At 40.8% G+C, this 23,271-nt stretch overlaps 2 protein-coding genes across 2 annotated transcripts in view; one reads left to right on the forward strand and one right to left on the reverse strand.

The window, feature by feature from the left end:
- Positions 1 to 210: 210 nt before the first annotated feature.
- On the forward strand, positions 211 to 2,767 carry LOC144462221 (uncharacterized). Its single transcript, XM_078166037.1, has one exon. It carries the CDS (start codon positions 357 to 359, stop codon positions 2,220 to 2,222), a length of 1,866 nt encoding a protein of 621 aa, XP_078022163.1. The 5' UTR covers positions 211 to 356; the 3' UTR covers positions 2,223 to 2,767.
- A 7,814-nt stretch (positions 2,768 to 10,581) lies between these two features.
- Positions 10,582 to 23,271, reverse strand: part of LOC144462219 (retinal guanylyl cyclase 2-like) — a 58,036-nt gene continuing 45,346 nt past the window's right edge. Inside the window, exons 23-24 of the mRNA XM_078166028.1 lie at positions 12,148 to 12,233; positions 10,582 to 11,957 (exon numbers count right to left, since the gene is read on the reverse strand). Coding sequence (XP_078022154.1) covers positions 11,870 to 11,957; positions 12,148 to 12,233 — 174 coding nt within the window. The 3' untranslated portion in view covers positions 10,582 to 11,869. The remainder of the gene's footprint in view (positions 11,958 to 12,147; positions 12,234 to 23,271) is intronic.

Genomic DNA, 23,271 nt, shown 5'->3' on the forward strand with positions numbered 1-23,271 from the left:
TTTTCATTTCCACTATTGTTTTCTTTACTTTGTTTATATTTTTTATATAACAAAGGCTGCCCCAGGGGAACATTAAACACAAAAACAGTAAAGGACACTTACACACAAAACACAAACATTAAAGGACACTTACACACAAAACACAAACATTAAAGGACACACACACACACCAAACACAACATTAAAGGACACCTACACACAAAACACAATATTAAAGGACACATACACACAAAATAAAAACAGTACACACGTGCACACACATCTACATTAAACATAAAAAAACAAGAAAAATAATAAAAAAATACACCAAATAAACAAAAAACGTACAACAAAACACCACAAACACGTACACAACCATGGCTGATGGTGCCTGGACAACAGTCCAATATGGCAGGAAGCGCCACAACAAATACAGGGGGGGGCAGCATGGCTGGGGTGCCCCTGGGAGGATGGACAGTGCACCACCCTTCCCCTCTAGCAGGGGATGGGGTACAGTCCCCTATCCTAACCAGCGAGTGCCTCCTCCTTGGGTGCCTCGCTATGCTGGTCCCCAAGTACCCTCATATGCGGCCGCATTAAAGGGTCCCCCTTACCAAAACAAAAAACGTCCCCCTTACCAAAACCGAAAAGCCCCTGCATTCACTGCTCCACCGACGGGTGGGGTGGGGGATGTCAGAAGACAACCAGCTGACCCAGCATTTGGGCGCCTGGTCAGAAAAATGCATACTTTGATTAAAATGGTACACCACCTTCAAAATGTGGCTCCTAAGCCAGATAGACAAGAGCCTAAAATGATCTCCAGGATGGTCCACATCTTAACGACAATGATTAAACCTGCCACTCCCACTGATCACACAATGGATCTCATTAAGGGTAATGCAGAGAACTGGGGTTATAACACACTGACCATTCTCATGGACCATTACCAAACGGGCCTGGAGACCATTTTACAGGAGCTCACGGGAATGCTGATTCCACAGTGGAAATCAGCTTTCCAGGTAGCTGTGAGGTGGGCTAAGAGAAACCTACCACGCCTACCACAAGACGTAGTGGACCACGCCGAGGCTATGATAACGGACAGAGTGTCGGCGAGAGGTGGTCAGGTCGCCCCTCAGCAGGCACAGGTACCACCTAACCCGGCCACCGCCGCCACCCGTTCCTCGCAACAGTCCCCTCGGGGGGCTACAAGCCAAAAACATCCGTTTCAGCCGAACAAGAACATGGCAGCGGCCACCATGACCGAACCTTTTGAATATAAAGGGGAAGAAGTACACTCACCCATAGGGGAACCTCCTTTAGAGCGTAGAGACTCCGCTTCTGGGAGTCGCAGGAGAACCAGGGGAGTAGTACTGAATGAGGTAAACCGCCTCCCCCCGAACAATGATGACAGCGACCCTAGCGACTGGAGGGTTACAGAAGCTCCCGCTAAAGAGCCCACACACCGACAGTCTATGACTTTGATAGAGGACGAGGACGAGGAGGAAGAAGGACAAGGACAGGAGGTGGCAGAACCTGAAATCCAGGACCACGATGTCTCGGCTGAGACCCCTAGGCCACCCAACAGGACCTCCATTGTCACAACCGCCCACGTCCACCGACAGTACTTGGACTCGGACGAGGAGCTCTTTGATGAGTCATCTCAACACCTGACGGCTTCCACACCGCAACGTAAATTCCAAGTCCACAGGCACATCAACACTCAACGGAAGCTTACGGACTGGAATCTGGCAGTTCATCGGAAAAGACTCATCATCGGAGACTCCAATCTTTGCAGGTTACCAGATTACACCGACGCTGATTTGCAGATTGACTGCTTTCCAGGCGGACACTTTCGCCACGCCCAGGCCTTGATGGAAAAGACCTGCCCCCCTAGTGATGTCACGGTAGAACTGATTGTATTGGCCTTTGGTCTCAACAGCAGGGCAAATAAGTCCAAGGAGACTACAGTTAAGAACGTACAGGGGGCAATAAGGTCTACTAAGAAAAGGTTCCCTTATGCCAAAATCTGGATTCCCCTGGTGAACTTCTCAACAGAGCTCCCCCAGGAGGAACAAGAGAACTTGCACACCCTCAACGAGTACTTGGAGAGAAACCAGAACTATATTCCACTCTTGCCTGAGGACGAATTCAGTACTGAAACAGATGATGTACATTGGACGACACATACTGGAGAGGCCATGTTCCAACATTGGATGAGTGCTTTAAACTTGACCTCCCTCTAAGTCCAGTAGAGGAGGGGGTCAAAGGGACACAGTCCCTAGTTGCGCAGAATGTAATGGTCTTGGCCCCAAACTTCACTCTCTCTGGGCCACAGCGTGACCTTTTAAGTAGAGGCTTGACCTTTGTGCCTACATTAGGCCTAAATAAGGATCAAAAATTACAGTTCCAAGCAGATTTGCAGAACTATCACAGAAAAATTAAGTTGGCCACATATTTCAGAAATTCCCCCAAAAAACCGGCACGCCCCTTCGTAGGGCCTTCAATTTGGTCCCCGCCAGACGAAAAATTGCCACCTGATGTCAAACGACTAATTAAAACTGATCTGGACTCGTTTGACGCACACTTTAAATTAATTAAAGAAAAATGTAATTTATCACTGTCTGAACAACATGCCCTGAAAGAACTCAAACGCGCTAAGCACATTGTCATCAAACCTGCAGACAAAGGGTCTGCCGTGGTAATCTTGGACAGGGACCAATATATATTTGAGGTCGAACGCCAACTTAATGATACGGTGTATTACAAAAAATTGACTAAACCTATATATTTGGACACTATCCCTTTAGTGGATGAAATTTTGAAACAATTAAAGATGAAAAAATTTATTAATGGCAAGCAGGCCCGATACTTAAGGGGTGATTTTGAACCGAGAGAGAGGAGGTTTTACATCCTCCCCAAAGTACATAAAAGCCCAGAAAAATGGACGATACCATTTCAGCTCCCACCTGGGAGACCAATCGTTTCTGATTGTGGGAGCGAAACTTATCGCACAGCTGAGTATTTAGATTTCCATTTGAACCCATTGGCTTCCAAGCACCCGTCTTATGTTAAAGACACATATCATTTTATAGAGATGGTCAAGAACCTCACAGTCCCCTCTCAGTCATATTTCTTCTCAATGGACGTAAATAGTTTGTATACTAACATTGACATACAGGCAGGACTGGCTTCAGTCAGAAAAATCTTTGACAAATACCCTGACCCCAAGAGGCCTGACAAGGAATTGTTGCAATTATTAGAAATCAATTTGATGAGGAATGACTTCATGTTTAATGGACACTATTACTTACAGATTAAAGGCACCGCTATGGGGAAGAAATTTGCCCCTGCGTATGCCAATATTTTCATGGCTAATTGGGAGGAAAGTGTATTTGCCAAATGTAAACACAAACCCAGCCACTATTTTCGCTATTTGGACGACATATGGGGAATATGGGAGGGCTCCAGGGAGCAATTTCAGGAGTTTGTGGATGTTTTAAATTCCCATGATCCCTCAATCAAACTTGAAGCTGAGATACATGAACAGTCTATTGACTTCCTGGACACAACGGTCTATAAAGGCCCTACATTTGAGACCGATAACAAATTGGACATCAAAGTCTTCTTTAAAAAGACAGACACACATGCATTGTTGTACAAAACAAGTTTCCATCCAAAACACACCTTTAGGGGTATTGTTAAATCACAGATATTGAGATTCAAGCGCATCTGTACTCAGCAGGCAGATTTTAGGGAAGCAGTTCAAATCCTTTTCAAGGCCTTGAGAGGCAGGGGATACTGCAGGACATTTCTAAGACACTGTTTGAAACAGTTTCACAAAACACGAGAGAGGGATCAGGGGAATTTAATCCCACTTATCTCCACATATGGTTCGGTCAATGTAATTTTGAATGGAAAGTTTAAACACAATTTTGATAACATTATAGGAAAAACAGACCTGCTTCCTGATACAAGGGTCATTTCAGCCTACAGGAGGAATCCTAATCTTTGTGACCTTTTGGTTCGGGCTAAGTTGCCCTCATTGGCAGTGGAGAAACCCTTAATGTTGGAAAAACAGTTCTCCAGACTGCGTTTTGTGAAGAATTACAGTGATAACACTGTCATACAGCTCCAACAGGGCTTCTCTACCAAGTCTAAGAATTGTATATATTTGTTGTACTGTCTTAAGTGTTACATGCAATACGTGGGTGAAACTAAAAATACATTGTCCACACGTATGGTGCAACACAGGTATAATGTCAGACACCAGAAGGAAGTCGACACACCGTTGGTCAAACACATCCTCCTACACGGCATGGACTCGATCAGGCTGGCAGGATTGCAAAAAAATGTCAACTGGACTGATCGTGAACGTAAAAATATGGAGAGATTTTGGATTTATCAGTTAGGAACGATGGAACCTGATGGGTTGAACTTGAAACGCAATTGAAGCTACAGCTTCGGAGCTCAAGGCCCCATACAGTCGGTTAGCTTGAATGCTATACTGTACACATGATTAATGACTGAGCCTCATGACGCAAACTCATGATGTAACTAAAAACGGGATTCGAAAACGTAGTCTCTGGACCAAGGCCCCTTGGAGTCCCGTTAGCTGAACTGTCACACTGTTTACAGTAGCCACAGTAGCATAGGTTAACTTGAATTCATGAAGTGATCAAACTGTAGCCTCTGGGCTTAGGCTCATGAGCGCCACATTGGCTTGAATGTTATGCTGTTCCAGCTGGATCCTTGAATTTGGACCTGACCTTTGACCTTTACGTAATCACAGTCTTCTTCCCTAAACCTAGACTTATGACTCAAGACGAATCATGACGTCACTGTTGACATGCATGTCAGTGTTGCCCCGTATGTTAGTGTTTTAACTGCCTAAACCTAGATTATGACTCAAGACGACTCATGATATCACTGTTGGCACGTATGTTAGTGTTTCTAATGCCTAAACCTAACCTTGGCCTCCATATTATTTGGAGACTACACCCAACCCAGTTTTTAACCTAAACCTAACCACTTTAAACCCTAACACATTGACCAAATTGGCATTTCCACAAATTAATTAATTAATCAATTAATTGACCAAAAATACATTCTCTAAAAATATTAAAAATATTAAATATGGATGGCATTGATTAAAAATACACTCAATTCAGGGGACACAATTAACCCTAACCACTTTAAACCCTAACATATTGATCTAATTGGCATCACCACAAATTAATTAATTAGTTGACTAAAAGTACATTCTCTAAAAATATTTAAAAAATAATAAAAAGATTAAATATGGATGGCATTGATTAAAAAAAACACACTCAATTCATGGGACACAATTAACCATAGCCACTTTAAACCCTAACACATGGACCTAATTGGCATTACCACAAATTAATGAATTAATTGACTAAAAATACATTCTCTAAAATTCTTAAAAATATTAAATAGGGATGGCATTAATTAAAAACACACACAATTCATGGGACACAATCAAACAACAGAAGACAAGCAGGATTCATACACAGGAACACAAGCAATTTTATTCAGGATAAATTAAAAACATGATTGGCAACACTAAAAACATAAATAGGAATCAAAACATTAGACAGATAGTTCATTTGGCATTATTCATAGAGGGCAAATCATTAATTAGGGGATTAAAATTAATTAAACTCATCCAGGGATATGTAAACATAATTGATCATACTTAAAAACATAAATAGGGATCCATAAATCAGACACATAATTAATTAGACACTATCTAAAACTGGGAAATCATTAATCAGAGGGTTTAAACCTGTAAAACTCATTATTTGGCTACATTAAAAACAAGGGAAGGGAAGCGGGGACTCACAAGGGGTTAAAAAATCTTGGCAGAGCACATGACTGATCATTGGTGACTTTATTGTTATACAATAAAATTAATTTCAGCAGGTTTTACTGTAATTTTCATTCGGAACAAGCTCAGGCTTATTCCTCCATTAGTGTGTGTGTGCTCAAACCACGTGGGAGGAGCCTGGACACTCACTCACTCTCTCACAGAGCTCACTTCTACTGCAGCAGCCAGAGGAGAAACAGCTCACTGTCTCAGCTCCAGTAGTGGGTCCAAACTTTGCAAGAGTGCTGGTCCTGAGGAAGATCCATATGGATCGAAACGTCGACAGACAGCACTAGATTCATTAGGACTAATTAAGGCTCAGCAACAGTTTTTTTCCCCTTGAGGGCAAACTTTTTCTCCCTCCCTTTGTCTCCTCTCTTGCCTTTTCTCCTCACTTCTCCCTTGAGGAAAATCCCTCCCTTTTGGAGTTTTTTTCAGTATTTCTCCCTCTTTCTGACTGCTTTTTGATTACTTTTAACCTTTAACCTTACCCCTTTTCTTTTTATTTTAGACATCTTCCTTTCCCCTTTTGGGAAAGCGCTTTTTGTTATTCATTAATTTTTTATAATTTCTATTTTCATTTCCACTATTGTTTTCTTTACTTTGTTTATATTTTTTATATAACAAAGGCTGCCCCAGGGGAACATTAAACACAAAAACAGTAAAGGACACTTACACACAAAACACAAACATTAAAGGACACTTACACACAAAACACAAACATTAAAGGACACACACACACACCAAACACAACATTAAAGGACACCTACACACAAAACACAATATTAAAGGACACATACACACAAAATAAAAACAGTACACACGTGCACACACATCTACATTAAACATAAAAAAACAAGAAAAATAATAAAAAAATACACCAAATAAACAAAAAACGTACAACAAAACACCACAAACACGTACACAACCATGGCTGATGGTGCCTGGACAACAGTCCAATATGGCAGGAAGCGCCACAACAAATACAGGGGGGGGCAGCATGGCTGGGGTGCCCCTGGGAGGATGGACAGTGCACCACCCTTCCCCTCTAGCAGGGGATGGGGTACAGTCCCCTATCCTAACCCTAACCCTAACCCCCTAACCCTAACCCTAAACAAAGGAGATTAAAAAGTTAAAACCACTAAAAAGATTAAAAAAGACTACAAAAAAGTTGATAAAAAAGACTAAAAAAAGTTGATGAAAAGTTTAAAAAGACTAAAAAAAAGTTGATAAATACTAAAAAGCTAAAAAAAATTCATTGGACTAAAAACATTATTTCATGGAGTCTAAGTTCAGAAGGTGGTACAAGGACAAGTAGGAAAGACAAGGGAAGGAGATAGTAAGAAAGAGGAAAAGAAGACAAGGAACACAAGTAGAGCAAGAAAATACACAAAGAGTGAAGAGTAAGAAGTCAAGAAAAGACTAGAGAAACACAAATCAAGATGAAAACAGAGCAAGAAGAAACACAAGGACTGAATAGAAGAAAATTAAGAGAAGTCAAGAAAAGACAGGAACAGAAACACAAAGAAGATGAAAACAGACTAAAGAAAAAAACACAAAGACTGAATCCAAGTATAAAGAAAATGAATAAAAGTCAAGAAAGACAAATAGAGTAAGCACAAGAAGAGTGAAAGACAGGGGGGAAGAACAAACAGTGTACCGGACCTGATGAAGACACAATAAAAGGTCGAAACGTTGTCAACGGTACACTTAATACTTGATATAACAAAGGCTGCACAGAGAAGACAAACAGATCACAGATGGAAGACAAATAGATAGCAGAATAGGAAAAACAGGGGGACAAACACTAAATAGAGAAAGAAGAGTCACATAAAGTACAAATAATGAAGGATGGACAGAAACACAAAGACATAGAGGTCAAGGAAGACAAACACAGCAAACACAAAGTAAACAACAAAGAGATAGATAACGAGAAGGACGAACAGGGAGAAGAAGACAGTAGGAAGGAAGAACAGAAGACTAGAGGCACAAAGAAAGCAAGTACAAGCACAAAGAAGGAAAGAAGGCAAGGGGGTCCGGTCTAGCGGGGAGTCCTACGGGGTGATGGACAGTGCACCAGTCCTGTCTCCCTAGTTCGGGGGACAGGACTTTCAGTTCCCTAATCCTAACCCTAACCCTAACCCCCTAACCCTGAATTTTCTCTAGTCCCTATCTGTTCTTCCTGGTATAAAACATTGGCTTCCCCAAATAGGACTGTTCTGAGAAAAAGGACTAGTTTCTTTAGTAAATTTTTGTACTTCAAACCATACTCATCATATTTTTAAAAATTGGGTCAGTGGTTGGTTTTATGGGTTAGGGTTAGGGTTTGGCAGTGTATCAGAATAAAAATACAGGGGTAAAGGCAAGCACAGACATTCAGATTCCATTTCTTTCCATTGTGGAACATCCCTTGTTGCAAAATAAAATTTAATAGTCCTTAGTTGTACTGCCCAGTAATACCAAGTTATATTGGGACACTTTAAACTTCCATTACTATGCAGTAGGTGTAAGTTTAAGTTAAGACTTAACTTAATTAGTCCCGCGAGGGGAAATTTGAGTGTTTTCACCCTGTTGTTATATTTTTTATTGTCTTTTATTTTCACACATAGGCCTGAAACACACACATGCACAGGACCTATATACATGCATTAATATATGGAAGAGATGACAGAGTGAGGGAGCTGCCCCTTGGAGGCGCTCCGAGCAGTTAGGGGTTCAGTGCCTTGCTCAGGGGGCACCTTGGCTGTGCCCAAGAGGTGAACTGGCACCTCTCCAGCTACGAGTCCACACTCCATATTTTTCAAGCAATAGCAAGGATAGTTGATTTCTAGCTTTGCTGTTTTTCCATGTGAAACTAGTAAATAATTTTTTTATTCTCTTTAAAAAATCATCGGGTGGAAACAGTGGGATATTCTGAAATAAATACAGTATCTTAGGAAGTGTGTTCATTTTTATAATGCTGATTCTACCAATCAAGGATAAAGGGAGGGATGTCCATCTATTAACTGACTCTTCTATTTCCAATCACGGAAAGTGTGAAAAACAAAAGAAAGACCAGGGCAAACACAACGACTTTGGTATCCATAGGTGCACCATTGTAACAAAAAACGAACACGCAAAAAGAAGTTTAGAGTAGTCACTAAAAACTACTAAGTAAATTGAAAGAAGCTCAAATTGAACAGGAGCTGCTGCAACTGCTGCCACTCAGGGGCGGCACAAGCGCAATCTAGTAATTTAAATATGACTCCAGTATTCATGAGATTGTTGAAGACCACTTTCTCAGTATCTAAAGGCCAAAATGCCCAGCTTTTACCTTTGAGACCCTTTATTTATTAAAAATACAAAGGTGGCTAGAGAATGACTGAGACGTGTTTGGCCAAATATGGGTGTATGGAGGTACAGTCATGATCCCTTTGTCTCACACAACAGGAATTAACTTAAGTATTACTCAAAAGTTTCTCTGGTTGAACCAAGAAATATCCAGGCCCTTAGACCTATACACCCTTCGACCATCTGTAGGTGCTGGTGCTGGACTGGCTTGTTAAGTGAATCCTTGGGGCTACATCCACAAAAGTTTATACACATTATCTAGGCCCACCAAGGACCATGCCCTGTGAATTGCAATTGCAGATTGTTTTTTTTTAATATATACAATGAAAGGATGATCTCCAATGACCTTTGACACTGACTGAGGCCTTCCCAGACCAGTTGCTCTTTTGACCTCATTTGGTCATCAAAGCAGGTGGACGCCTGAAACTTGAACTAGTAGAAATAACTTAGAAATAAATTAGGGCCTCCAACTTCTAGAAACTGGTTTAGAAATGTTTAGTCAGTGATTCTGCACTATTGGTCAGATCTAACATTACAGTATAGACCATTTATTTATTAAAAGTACAAAGGTGGCTCGAGAATAACTTTGACCAGGTCACTGTGGGTCCCTAGAGTCACTCTGGCGGCCCATAGAAAGCATTGCAGACAACTCCAATGCATTTTAAATGAGTGGATTCTGTGGGCCCAAGATTGATATTGTTAGGGTCTAATAAAGATAAACTGGATGATACTGAGATATTGGCCTCCAGAGTCTTGATCAAGTGCCCCCTGGTGCCCAAAAATGCAACTACCATGAATAACTGCATACCTGGATACTGGCACTGCGATATTGGCTTACTGGCAAAATGGCCCCAATACACATGAATGAATGGCAGGCCCAACATAGCAAATGTTGTGAAAAACATTCAACTTGTAGGTAAAGCCAGGCAAAAAAGGCCAACTTCTCATGATAAAATCCTAACCCTGACCCTGACCCTGGTAGTGGTTCCTAGCCCCACACCTAACCCCGGCCAAAACTGGCCCACATGTGTTTCAACAAAGGTGGGCCACGTCTGTTTCATTTCATATGGGCCGCTTCAGGTTCACATCTGTTTTGTCCAGGCCAGAAGAATGCCTACAGTGCCGGATCATTGCTAGAAGTGGCCCACATCCATCTGCTATCTGGGTTGCCTCTGTCTCCCCACACAACTATGTTGTCGTTAGTCAACATAGGGAGAGACTCTGTGTATATCCCTTCTTTCCTAACCCTTTCTGCACTTATAACTTTAGTCATCTAAAAAACTTTTATCGAATCCCAACCCTTAAAAAAACAACACATGAATGAACACATACAAAGCAAAACAATCAAAGTTTGACTCTCAAACATTTTTCTGACAAATGAGCAGTATAATTAAAATTTTATTTTATTCTTGGTAACATGGCAACAACAATAACAAAACACAACGTGAAGAAGTGTTTCACTAACATGCACTTTGAGACAAACATCGTAATCCAGCACAGCATCCTGCATTTTAACTTTATTCACTGGAACAAGAACTGAATAACTAAACTCACAACTCCGTCAAACACATCTGACCTGCTGCTCTTCACACCTGCTGTCTTACTTTTAAAAGGTGGAAGGTGCCTTCAAGTACATCACATAAAATCCAAGCTTCAGTTCAGTGTGTGAAAAAATGGGAGGTGAATTGTGGGAAGTTTCTTCTTGTGTCTTTGATTCATTCTAACCTTGTCTTCACTTATTTATGATGTTTTATTTTTTTTTACACAACAAAATCAAAACTAAAAAATATAAGGACTAACGCGCCATCATCATGTGACTGAAAAACAAATAAGTACTTTTGGTTCCAACCACATATCTGCAAACTGATTATTTATTATAACAAGCTAATCACTGCAGCTCCAGTTTGATAAAAGGTAAAACACAAAAGAATATGATGGCAGATCCTGATGAAAAACTGACATTCATTCATTCATTCATTCATTCATACATATACATACATACATACATACATACATTCATTCATTCATTCATTCATTCATTCATTCATCCATCCTTTAACAGTCTCACAAAGGGAGTCAGGAGTATTTCCCAGCATGCATGCATGCACAGTACTCTAGGACATGTGACTACAGCATAAAAACATTTTTGTGAACTCTGTGTATCCACAGCTGGATGACAGGGTCAGTAATGTCATTACTTACATTGACCTCCTTAAGACAGTATTATTATTTTGTTAGTTATTTATTTATTTTTTTATTATCATTTTATAAAGGTATCATTTTCATTATACGAACTTATCACTTTATGAAGGTATTATTCTATCATGTCTGTAAGTCGTGTCGTAGACCCGTGTGAGGCACAGAAATGTACTGGTTCAATATTCACTGGATGAAAGGATGTTGACCATTCAGAGCTGACTGACCTCCAACTACAAACACAAAGTGATGTCACTGTCCACTCAGAACCTCATTCAGATTTCACGTGTTTTGGCTGAAACTTTCTCACCAGCTGAATAAATGTCCTTAAAAATAAATTCCAGTCCTGAGGTAGTCTGTGTATGTGTGTGTGTGTGTGTGTGTGTGTGTGTGTGTGTGTGTGTGTGCACGTGTGTGCACATGTGTGCATTTATTCATTTTAATAGGTGTGTCTGTGTGTGTGTGTGTTTCTTAGCATTATTTCTTCATCTTCTTCTGCCGATCCAGAAACTTCTGTCTCCTTTCAACTGGAATCTCATCCAGACTGATCCCATGATTACTGGCCCTGAGACACACACACACACACACACACACACACACAGAGACAGACAGACAAGTTAGAAACAGAGTCATAATTTTATTTAAGTCTAAAAATAAAATTTAAAAAATTATGCTTTGCAAATACGTGTGTGTGTGTGTGTGTGTGTGTGTATGTGTGTGTTTGTTTGTTTGTTTGTTTGTTTGTTTGCTGTTACCCTCCGGTCAGGTCTGGAGGAACGGGAAGAAGTTTATCGAAACCATCTCGTCCTGTCAGCCAGTACGTGTCCATCGTTCCCTTCACCTGGAGGTCAGTCACAACAAATACGTCATCACACACCAGACTACGAACATGTAAACATCTCTGTCACAGTACAGTCCTGAACCTGATCTGTCTCAGGTTAAACAGTATAACTGTAACAAAGTTAGTTTGAGAGGAAGTCAGTTTTAAATCCAGCAGCTTATGACGTGTTGATCCAACGTTGAGTTCTGACTTTAATATTTTGAAACAAACAGAATTTCTTCTTGATATTTTTTTTTTTACATCATTTCATCATATCATTACGTCATTACTCCTGAAAACATCACCACTGTACATTTGAGCCTAAATCAGTCTATTCTTTTTTTTAAAGTTAACACGCATCGGTCATAACTGACATCAAGTTGTCAAAACTCTTCACATGTTTAGTGTAGCAAAGTCTATGTGGACCTAACTGTGACTACCTTTCCAAAATCCACAAACTTGTTCACACCCTGCCACCAGCATCCACTCCTTATCTGCAGCACATTTTTTAAACATTAATACTCATATACATTAAACACAGGATGAAGTTAAATACATCAACATTTATAGAATACAGAAAGTGAAATTAACTATGAATCATTTTAAATTCAGCTGACTTAAGTGTGAGCTGAAAACCTGTCCAGGTGTCCTGATTTAGTCTCATTAGCAAACTAAGGACGACTGCCAACAAGATTTTAACTGGACAAATGGATCAAGACCGACAAGTTGTGGCTGGGAGAGGGACAATTCATGAAGGACAGCCAAGTGGAAGCCCAACAGACAAGATCCACAGTTATTATGTTGGGAACTGTCATCTCTCTTTGACAGAGTTCAATTAGTTAGAGTGCAGCCACATTCAGCCACTGCATCAACAGAACTTGTATTCTGGTACATCACAACACGTGTTTGTCCATCGGTGAGAACTCAGCTACATCTTACACCCTTGAACCCTGACTCAACTACATCTTACACGCCTGAACCCTGACTCAACTACATGATACACCCCTGAACCCTGACTCAGCTACATCTTACACCCCTGAACCCTGACTCAACTACATCTTACACCCCTGAACCCTGACTCAACTACATCTTACACCCCTGAACCCTGACTCAACTACATGATACACCCCTGAACCCTGACTCAGCTACATCTTACACCCCTGAACCCTGACTCAACTACATCTTACACCCCTGAACCCTGACTCAACTACATCTTACACCCCTGAACCCTGACTCAACTACATGATACACCCTGACCCTAACGATACATCATTTATCTAATAAAATATGTTTACATTTTTTCATGTATCAGTGATTAAAAACGAGCATGCACAGACCGTCCTGATGAAGTCAGCTCAACATTCTGGTTCAGTCTCTGTATCAGTACGAACTGTCACCCCCAGCCAATCAGGAACTCTGTTGTAGCTGATGATGTAATATTCAGGCCATATCTTGCAGAACAGTAACGGCATTTGCTGAAGCAACAAGCGCTAATCCTAACGTTAACAGAGTAAACACAACAATAAGTGATGTTACTGCAGACATAGTCAATAACAACAAGTAAACAACAACAATAGTTTGACCTCACTGAGTTTCTCACAGGCAGAGATGTCACCATTCTTCTGAATATATTTGGGAAAAGCTTGATTTATTGATGGGCTCTGATGGTGATGAAGAAGATGTTTCTGGTGTTTTCTTAGTCTGATTGGCTGAAGGACTCTGTCTGTCAAAGTGAATAATACTGCCCACTGCAAGTGTTTGTACGAGCAGCAAGTCCAGACGGACACAGGGAGCAAAACAGGATGTTGAGCTCACGTCGTCAAGACAATTGTGCCAGGCTAGGACACAAAGGATGGCTTCCATCAGAGGGACGGACAGAATATTTTCAGGTGCAACGGAAACTGTCGTTATTGACTTGGTTATTTGTAACCATAAAACTGTGGATATCACCTTTGGTCACAGTCAGCACAATAACACTGCAGCGTTCACAAAAAATGTGACATCAATGTGTCCAGGTAAGACCTCTGTTCAAACACAAAAAGGATACATGATGTGAAGAGCTGGAGATAGACCCAGACAAACTGCCAATACATTCATCTTTGTGGATGAAGCTTGAGATTGAACCTGACATTAAACTTCACAGGACGGATACTGTGATTGGACAAAGAGAGACTGTGGATGTCCAAGGTCAAAGAGGAGCTAACGTCACACTGGGCCTCATCTACAAACAAGTGCATAGAAATGTTCTCAGTCTGCGCATAAAATACGTGCATACGCAAAATTACCATCAGATTCATGACACGTGCACACTGGCTGATTTTGTTTTTACTGCCGTGCATACATTGGTGAATCAGAATCATTTTAAACTGACAGACGTCTACCGCTCTATTTGCCATCAACACAAAGCCACGTCCCCTTTCTCTATTCCAGGTGTGTGATGGAGAAATACATATTAAAGTCCTGACACTGCAGAGTCGGGCCGTCAGTCAGAAACAGCTGATCAAATATTCGTCTCTCTTTCTTTAAACATGTCATTCTCTGATTAGCTCTGTCCTGAAGGACTGGAACATCTTCTTACGGGGTCACGTACGACGTCCGAAATCCTGCTAGGAGATAAATCAGACTGTTTTATACACCCTGTTAATAATGATCATGTCATGGCAGTAGAAACAGTGGGAGGAGCCATATTACAGGCAGATCCAATAAAAACAATGTAAACGTTTTCATGTCAAAATGAACATTGTCAAATAAGCTGGACTGGGACACTCAAGTTTTAGAGTTTAATATTTTAATTCTGACAATAATTCATGAAGATAAAAGAGCATTATTAACCTGACAGTTTTATATATTGTTGTCTCTTGAAGCCTTTTTATTGGACATAGCTTTAATATGTTCATTAAAAAGTGTTTGAATTTTCTGAGACAGCCAGGCCTTCATCATTTCTGAGGGAAATCTAAACGTGTTCGCAGATCAGAAACAAATTCAAGAAAATATTGATGAATCCCAGATTTCTAGTAAAATGTACGGTTTAAGAGCCGATCTGTTTGTGAATGAGGCCCAGAGTGCAGCGCTGCCCATTGGTCCCTACAACACATAGAGGCTTATTTCTGTTCTGGTTAACCTGCATCATCTACTTGTGCCAACGGAGGAAAGAAGTCGAGGGGCAAGAAACTCCCCTACCTTCGATGCTGTGTGAAATAATGTGTCATCCCACAACTCTGCTGCAGTCGCAGACTGGTTTGCTGCACTTCCCCGGGAGAAAGGGTGTGCACAAGGCCGGGCTAAAGTTGCCCAAGCGGCAGCCCATTTGCCCTCTTTGGCTGAGCTGACACTCTGGAGGAAAAAAAAAAAAGTTTTATTTTTGCTGTTGTGGTTCCATAAATAAAACCTGGTGAGACCGTCCTAATGACGTCAGCTCAACATTCTAGATCCCTCTCTGTATCAGTGTAAAACTCGCTGTCACCCTGCCTCATGTCCAGGAACTAAAATCCAATCATGGCCAATCAGGGATCAACACCATAGCTGACAACGTCAGCAGCCAATCAGGGACTGTGTTGTAGCTGATGATGTAATATTCAGGCCGCATCTTGCAGAACAGTAACGTCATTTCCTGATGCCTTTCAGTCTGGATTTCGAGCACATCAAAGCACTGAGACTGCACTTGTAAAAGTTTTACATGACATTCATCTGACCACTGATGCATCAAAGATTTCAGTTCTGGTATTACTGGACCTCAGTGCTGCATTCGACACAGTTGACCATAATATACTACTACTCGACAGACTAGAAAAGTTTGTGGGACTTTCTGGCACTGTGCTAAATTGGTTTAAATCTTATTTACAAGACAGGGATTTCTTTGTGTCACTTGGCAATTATGAATCTGTGCAAACGAAAATTACATGTGGAGTTCCTCAAGGCTCCATTCTTGGGCCTCTTCTGTTCAACATCTATATGCTCCCTCTTGCTCAGATTATGGAATATCATAACATCTCCTACCATACTTATGCAGATGACACACAACTTTACATAACAGTGTCACCAGATGACTACAGTCCCCTATATCTACTAAATAAGTGCATTGACGAAATCAATATGTGGATGTGCCAGAATTTTCTACAACTAAACACAGAAAAAACTGAGATAGTTGTTTTTGGCCCCAAAGAACAAAGATCAATAGTCAGTGCTCACCTTGACGCCATGACACTAAAACCTACAAATCAAGCCAGAAATCTTGGTGTAGTTCTGGACTCAGACCTAAATTTCAATAGTCACATTAAGACAATTACTAAATCAGCCTACTGCCACCTCAAAAACATAGCAAGAATAAAAGAATTTCTGTCTAAACAAGTTACAGAAAAACTTGTTCATGCTTTCATTTTCAGCAGGCTGGACTATTGTAACGGTGTCTTCACAGGCCTGAGTAAAAAATCAATCAGACAACTGCAGCTCATCCAGAACGCTGCTGCCAGAGTCCTCACCAACACCAAGAGAGTGGAGCACATTACACCAGTGCTGAAGTCACTGCACTGGCTTCCTGTGTGTCAAAGGATAGACTTTAAACTCTTGTTACTTGTCTTTAAAGCACTAAATGGTCTCGGGCCTAAATACATCCCTGATTTACTTGTATGTTATGAAGCATCCAGACCCCTCAGATCATCTGGAACAGGTTTACTCAGTGTTCCCAGGATCAAAACCAAACAAGGTGAAGCAGCCTTTAGTTTCTATGCTCCCCGCCTGTGGAACAAAACTTTATGCAACTTAAAACATTACTGTTTACTGCAGCTTACCAGTGAACTACATATGTAACTTATTGTTAGGATAATCTGTAGCTATTGTTTTTATATTTGTCTGTTGTTTTTGCTTTATGTTTGCTTTTGTTTTTAATAATCTAAAACACAATTTTATTGTTCCTTTAGTGTTTTATTTTAATGTATTTCTCTTGTAAAGCATATTGAATTGCCTTGTGTATGAATAGTGCTACATAAATAAAATTGCCTTGCCTTGCCTTGAAGCAATAAGCGCTAATCCTAACGGTAGCAGACTAAACACAGCAATAAGTGATCTTACTGCAGACATAGAGTCAATAACAACAAGTACACAGGTTTGACCTCACTGAATTTCTCACAGGAACAAACATTGTCACCGTTATTCTGACAGGATTTGGGAAAAGCTCGATTTATCGACAGGCTCCGTTGGTGATGAAGAAGATGTTCCCAGAACAAATCCAGTGTTCACTGTTGTTTCACCACTAATGACGCTAATGACGGACCAGATATGAGCAGTCTCAAAATTAGAGATCACCACCGTGCAGAACAGTGTCCACAATGCTTCAGACATGTTTTGTTGCTCTGATTGGCTGAAGGAGATTGTCAAGGCAAGTACTCCGGCCCACTGACAGTGTCTGTGGTGGAATCCAGACTGATACAGGATGTCATCAGATGGTCTCACCAGGCAGCATAAATACAAGCAGCACCCCATATTTGCTTAAATTAGACCAAATTAAATCCCCACATCATCCAGACTTTTATTATTTTTGATCGCCATGCCTCCACGGGACACAGAGATGGAGCCACCCAGAGCCAGAAAAGAACACATCCTGAAAAGTGATGCCCTGTGTGCAGCCTGTCATGTGACACTGTGACCTCCAGACTTGGTACTGTCGTTGTTGTTGAGGGCTCTGGTGCCGTCATTCTCTCTAAGATGTGGGAATAATTGATGATGAATGGCTCAATTAATAGGATGCACTACAAATACAAATACAAAATACAAACTTAAGGAGGTCTTTCCTTTAGTTAACACTCATATATTAGATATGATCAATATATCCCTATTAACAGGCTATGTACCACAGTCTTTTAAGGTAGCTGTAATTAAACCTCTCCTAAAAAAGCCCACCCTGGATCCAGAGGTGTTAGCCAACTATAGACCAATATCTAATCTTCCCTTTATGTCAAAGATCCTTCAGAAAGTAGTCGCAGACCAGCTGTGTGATTTTCTCCAGGATAATAATTTATTTGAGGAATTTCAGTCAGGATTTAGAGTGCATCATAGCACTGAGACAGCACTAGTTAAAATTACAAATGACCTTCTGATTGCTTCAGACAAAGGACTCGTCTCTGTTCTTGTTTTATTAGATCTTAGCACGGCGTTTGACACTATTGACCATCAAATTCTACTGCAGAGACTGGATCACTTAATTGGCCTAAAAGGTTCTGCACTAAGCTGGTTTAAATCTTATTTATCTGATCGTTTTCAATTTGTTGACGTTCGTAATGAATCATCCTTACGTACCAAAGTTTGTTTTGGAGTTCCGCAAGGTTCTGTGCTCGGACCAATCCTATTTACTCTATATATGCTTCCTTTAGGTAACATCATTAGAAATCACTCTATAAATTTCCATTGTTATGCGGATGATACACAGTTGTATTTATCGATGAAGCCAGAAGAAAGTAATCAATTAACTAAACTCCAGAACTGCCTTAAAGACATAAAAAATTGGATGAGCACCAATTTCCTGATGTTAAATTCAGACAAAACTGAAGTTATTGTTCTTGGCCCCAAACAACTCAGAGACTCTTTATCTGATGACATAGTTTCTCCAGATGGCATTGCTCTGGCCTCTAGCACTACCGTAAGAAACCTCGGAGTAATATTTGATCAAGATTTGTCTTTTAATTCTCATTTAAAACAAACCTCACGGACTGCATTTTTTCATCTGCGTAATATTGCAAAAATTAGGCCTATCCTGACCCGAAAAGATGCAGAAAAATTGGTCCACGCTTTTGTTACCTCAAGGCTGGATTACTGTAACTCTCTATTATCAGGTAGCTCTAGTAAGTCCTTAAAAACTCTCCAGCTAATTCAGAATGCAGCAGCTCGTGTACTAACAGGAACTAAGAAACGAGATCATATTTCTCCTGTTTTAGCTTCTCTGCACTGGCTCCCTGTAAAATCCAGAATTGAATTTAAAATCCTACTGTTAACTTATAAAGCTCTAAATGGTCAAGCTCCGTCATATCTTAGAGAGCTCATGGTGCCATATTATCCCACCAGAACACTGCGCTCTGAGAACGCAGGGTTACTCGTGGTCCCTAAAGTCTCCAAAAGCAGATCAGGAGCCAGAGCCTTCAGCTATCAGGCTCCTCTCCTGTGGAATCATCTTCCTGTTATGGTCCGGGAGGCAGACACCGTCTCCACATTTAAGACTAGACTTAAGACTTTCCTCTTTGATAAAGCTTATAGTTAGGGCTGGCTCAGGCTTGCCCTGTACCAGCCCCTAGTTAGGCTGACTTAGGCCTAGTCTGCCGGAGGACCCCCTATAATACACCGGGCTCCCTCTCTCTCTCTCTCTCTCTCTCTCTCTCTCTCTCTCACTCTCATCCTATTACTGCATCTTGCTAACTCGGCCATTCTGGATGTCACTAACTCGGCTTCTTCTCCGGAGCCTTTGTGCTCCACTGTCTCTCAGATTAACTCATACCGCAGTGGTGCCTGGACAGCGTGACGTGTGTGGTTGTGCTGCTGCCGTGGTCCTGCCAGATGCCTCCTGCTGCTGCTGCCATCATTAGTCATTAGTCATACTTCTACTGTTATTATACACATATGACTATTGTCACACAAGTATACTGTCAGATATTAATACATACTTTCAACATATTGTACCACAGTAGCCAGAACTATAACTATAATATTATTACTTTCATTAATGTTGTTGTAAGCTACTGTCATTACCTGCATCTCTCTCTCTCTCTCTCTCTCTCTGTCTCATTGTGTCATATGGATTACTGTTAATTTATTATGCTGATCTGTTCTGTACGACATCTATTGCACGTCTGTCCGTCCTGGAAGAGGGATCCCTCCTCAGTTGCTCTTCCTGAGGTTTCTACCGTTTTTTTTCCCCGTTAAAGGGGTTTTTTTGGGGGAGTTTTTCCTTATCCGCTGTGAGGGTCTTAAGGACAGAGGGATGTCGTATGCTGTAAAGCCCTGTGAGGCAAATTGTGATTTGTGATATTGGGCTTTATAAATAAAATTGAAAATTGAAATTGAAATAAAACCCTCCACAAATACTTTGAAACGATGTTCAGCTTGTCACTCTTTCATCTCGTCGTGCCGTATCTATGCTTGCTAGCTAGCTGGCTAACTTCTAGGCAGCCAGCTACATGAAGGTGAGAGCCAGCAGATACAGAAAGAGCTGAAGAATGCTTCCCTCAGCTGGTAAAGGGAGAACAGAGCTGGAATCAGACAACCAGCAGCTGAAACATTATGATAGAAACATCATGTCAAATGACTGTACAATTAATAAAAGATCTAATGTGTAGGATTCAGAGATCTTTGACAGAAATTAAATAAACTAAGCACAAAAACTAATAAAATGTGTGTTTGGTAGATTATTTCTTTGTTGTAACAAAGCTTCTTCGCAATAAATCTTATGCCGTTGGAAAGCCTGTTTATTTCCCTTTAAAATGGTTACACATTTGTAAGGAATGTGCATTTGTGGTATGAGCAGCAGAGCTGAGTATGTGGGTTGCGCCCATGAAAAATTTGCCAAATCTTCCCAACCAATGCCAAACAGCTTTTTTTTCTTTTTTTTTTTGCAAATGTCATTACTTTTTGTGCTTTGTTTATAATGTTAATACACCTGAAAACATGGTTAGTGTTTTCTTTACCATAGTTTATGTCTACACAGGGAGCAGGTCCTTTTCTACAGAGATCGCCATGTTGCACTGTATGTTTCTACAGCAGCCAAGAAGGGACAAACAAACACTGACTCTAGATAGAGACATTCATGCTTTTGTGTTGGCCACTGTAGTTCTCCTACATACTTGTCACATGGAGAAGTTTCAGCTGGTTGTAATCTGCAGTCTCACTACTAGATGACACTAAATCCTACACACCAGACCTTGATTAGAAGTCAGCCCATTTTCTCAGAAGTATGTTTGCTTAGTTTGTAGGTCTGCTAATAACGAAATTAAATATGAAGATTTGAATAAATCATACACATTTTAATTTTTATATCTGTGCATATAGGGAATGAGTTTAGTTTTTAACATGATGTCAAACAAAGTGCTGCTGTGCTAAAGGCTAAGACAGCATCAGACAGCCTGGTGTTCAAATCAAACACTTCTATGAGAGCTACACTGAAATATGTCAAGCCACAGAACATTTTGTGATTGTTCTGTATTCGACAACATATTTTAACACACAACAACAGTTTAGTTCCTGGAATACACCAACAGTTATCGTGTCACTGGAAAGTAAGGAGAGCAGAACATCTGTATAATTTAGTTGTTCTTTCAATAATTTAATAGGTGTAAACACCTGTAAGAGCATATAAAAAAGCCTGAGCTTTAAGACACTTGATGTTACTGCAGAGTAAAAGGTGCATTCTCAAAATGCCTTTCTGCTCCACTGTCTCTCAGATTAACTCATATCACAGCAGTGCCTGGATAGTGTGACGTGTGTGGTTGTGTTGTTGCCGTGGTCCTGCCAGATGCCTCCTGCTGCTGCTGCCATCATTAGACCTTAGTCATACTTCTACTGTTATTATTACACATATGATTATTGTCACACGTGTATACTATCAGATATTAATATATTATTATTAATTATGATATTATTACTTTCATTAATGTTGTTGTAAGCTACTGTCATTACCATCTATCCTGCATCTCTCTCTGTCTCTCTCTCTGTCTCTCTCTCTCTCTGTCTCTCTCTTTCTCTCTCTGTCTCTTTCTCTCTCTCTCTCTCTGTCTCATTGTGTCATACAGATTACTGTTAATTTATTATGTCGATCTGTTCTGTACGACATCTATTGCTCGTCTGTCCGTCCTGGAAGAGGGATCCCTCCTCAGTTGCTCTTCCTGAGGTTTCTACCGTTTTTTCCCCGTTAAAGGATTTTTTGGGGAGTTTTTCCTGATCTGCTGTGAGGGTCATAAGGACAGAGGGATGTCGTATGCTGTAAAGCCCTGTGAGGCAAATTGTGATTTGTGATATTGGGCTTTATGAATAAAATTGAATTTAATTGAATTGAATTGAAAATAACCTGGAAAATTTTGGACACAGATTTAAGGTTAAATCCGGGGTGGGCTGTTTAATTTTGGCTTTGTTGGGAAAAACTCCCAAACTAACCTCTGATTATAGAGATAACTGGATGTCCACTCGTCCTCCTGTCTTCAGGACACTTTGTCCAATCACAGGACATTTCAGAGAGGCCGTGTTCCTACTGGCTGTTCTACAGATGGAGATGAGCGTGTCTGATTCAGTGGAGAAAATTTCTGTTCCTGCAGTGACGACAACAACTGTTTACACTGCAGAGCAACTCAGGACGGACTGATTAGACACAGAGTCTGACAACGAACCAATAATAACACCAGTCAGTGTCAGTAAAGAGTTTCAGAAATGGAGAGAAAATGTTGCCAACAGTTCAGCTTTGTGCTAACCTGAGCTAAAGGCTCACCATAACTAATGTTAGCAACAGCCTCAAATCACAGTATGTCCTCCACTTCACTCCCCGCTGTGAAAGACTACCTCACCTAGACTAACACCAAGAGCTGCAGCAGCCTGAATTCTACTGGATCAAACCCTTTCAGGACTTGTTGTTTTTATTTTTCACATATAATTTAAATGTGCACAGATTTAGGAAACATAAAACATATTGAAGCAAACTGCTGCAGCTCAGACTCATCCTTGTGACATTAAGTGATGTGTTGAATGTCTTAGGCCTAGTCTGCCAGAGGACCCCCCTATAATACACCGGGCACCTTCTCTCCTTCTCTCTCTTTTATTCTATTACTGCATCTTGCTAACTCGGCCATTCTGGATGTCACTAACTCGGCTTCTTCTCCGGAGCCTTTGTGCTCCACTGTCTCTCAGATTAACTCATATCACAGCGGTGCCTGGACAGTGTGACGTGTGTGGTTGTGCTGCTGCCGTGGTCCTGCCAGATGCCTCCTGCTGCTGCTGCCATCATTAGTCATTAGTCATACTTCTACTGTTATTATACACATATGACTATTGTCACACAAGTATACTGTCAGATATTAATACATACTTTCAACAT

The sequence above is a fragment of the Epinephelus lanceolatus genome, unplaced genomic scaffold (assembly GCF_041903045.1).
Source record: "Epinephelus lanceolatus isolate andai-2023 unplaced genomic scaffold, ASM4190304v1 scaffold28, whole genome shotgun sequence".
Classification (NCBI taxonomy): Eukaryota; Metazoa; Chordata; class Actinopteri; order Perciformes; family Serranidae; genus Epinephelus; species Epinephelus lanceolatus.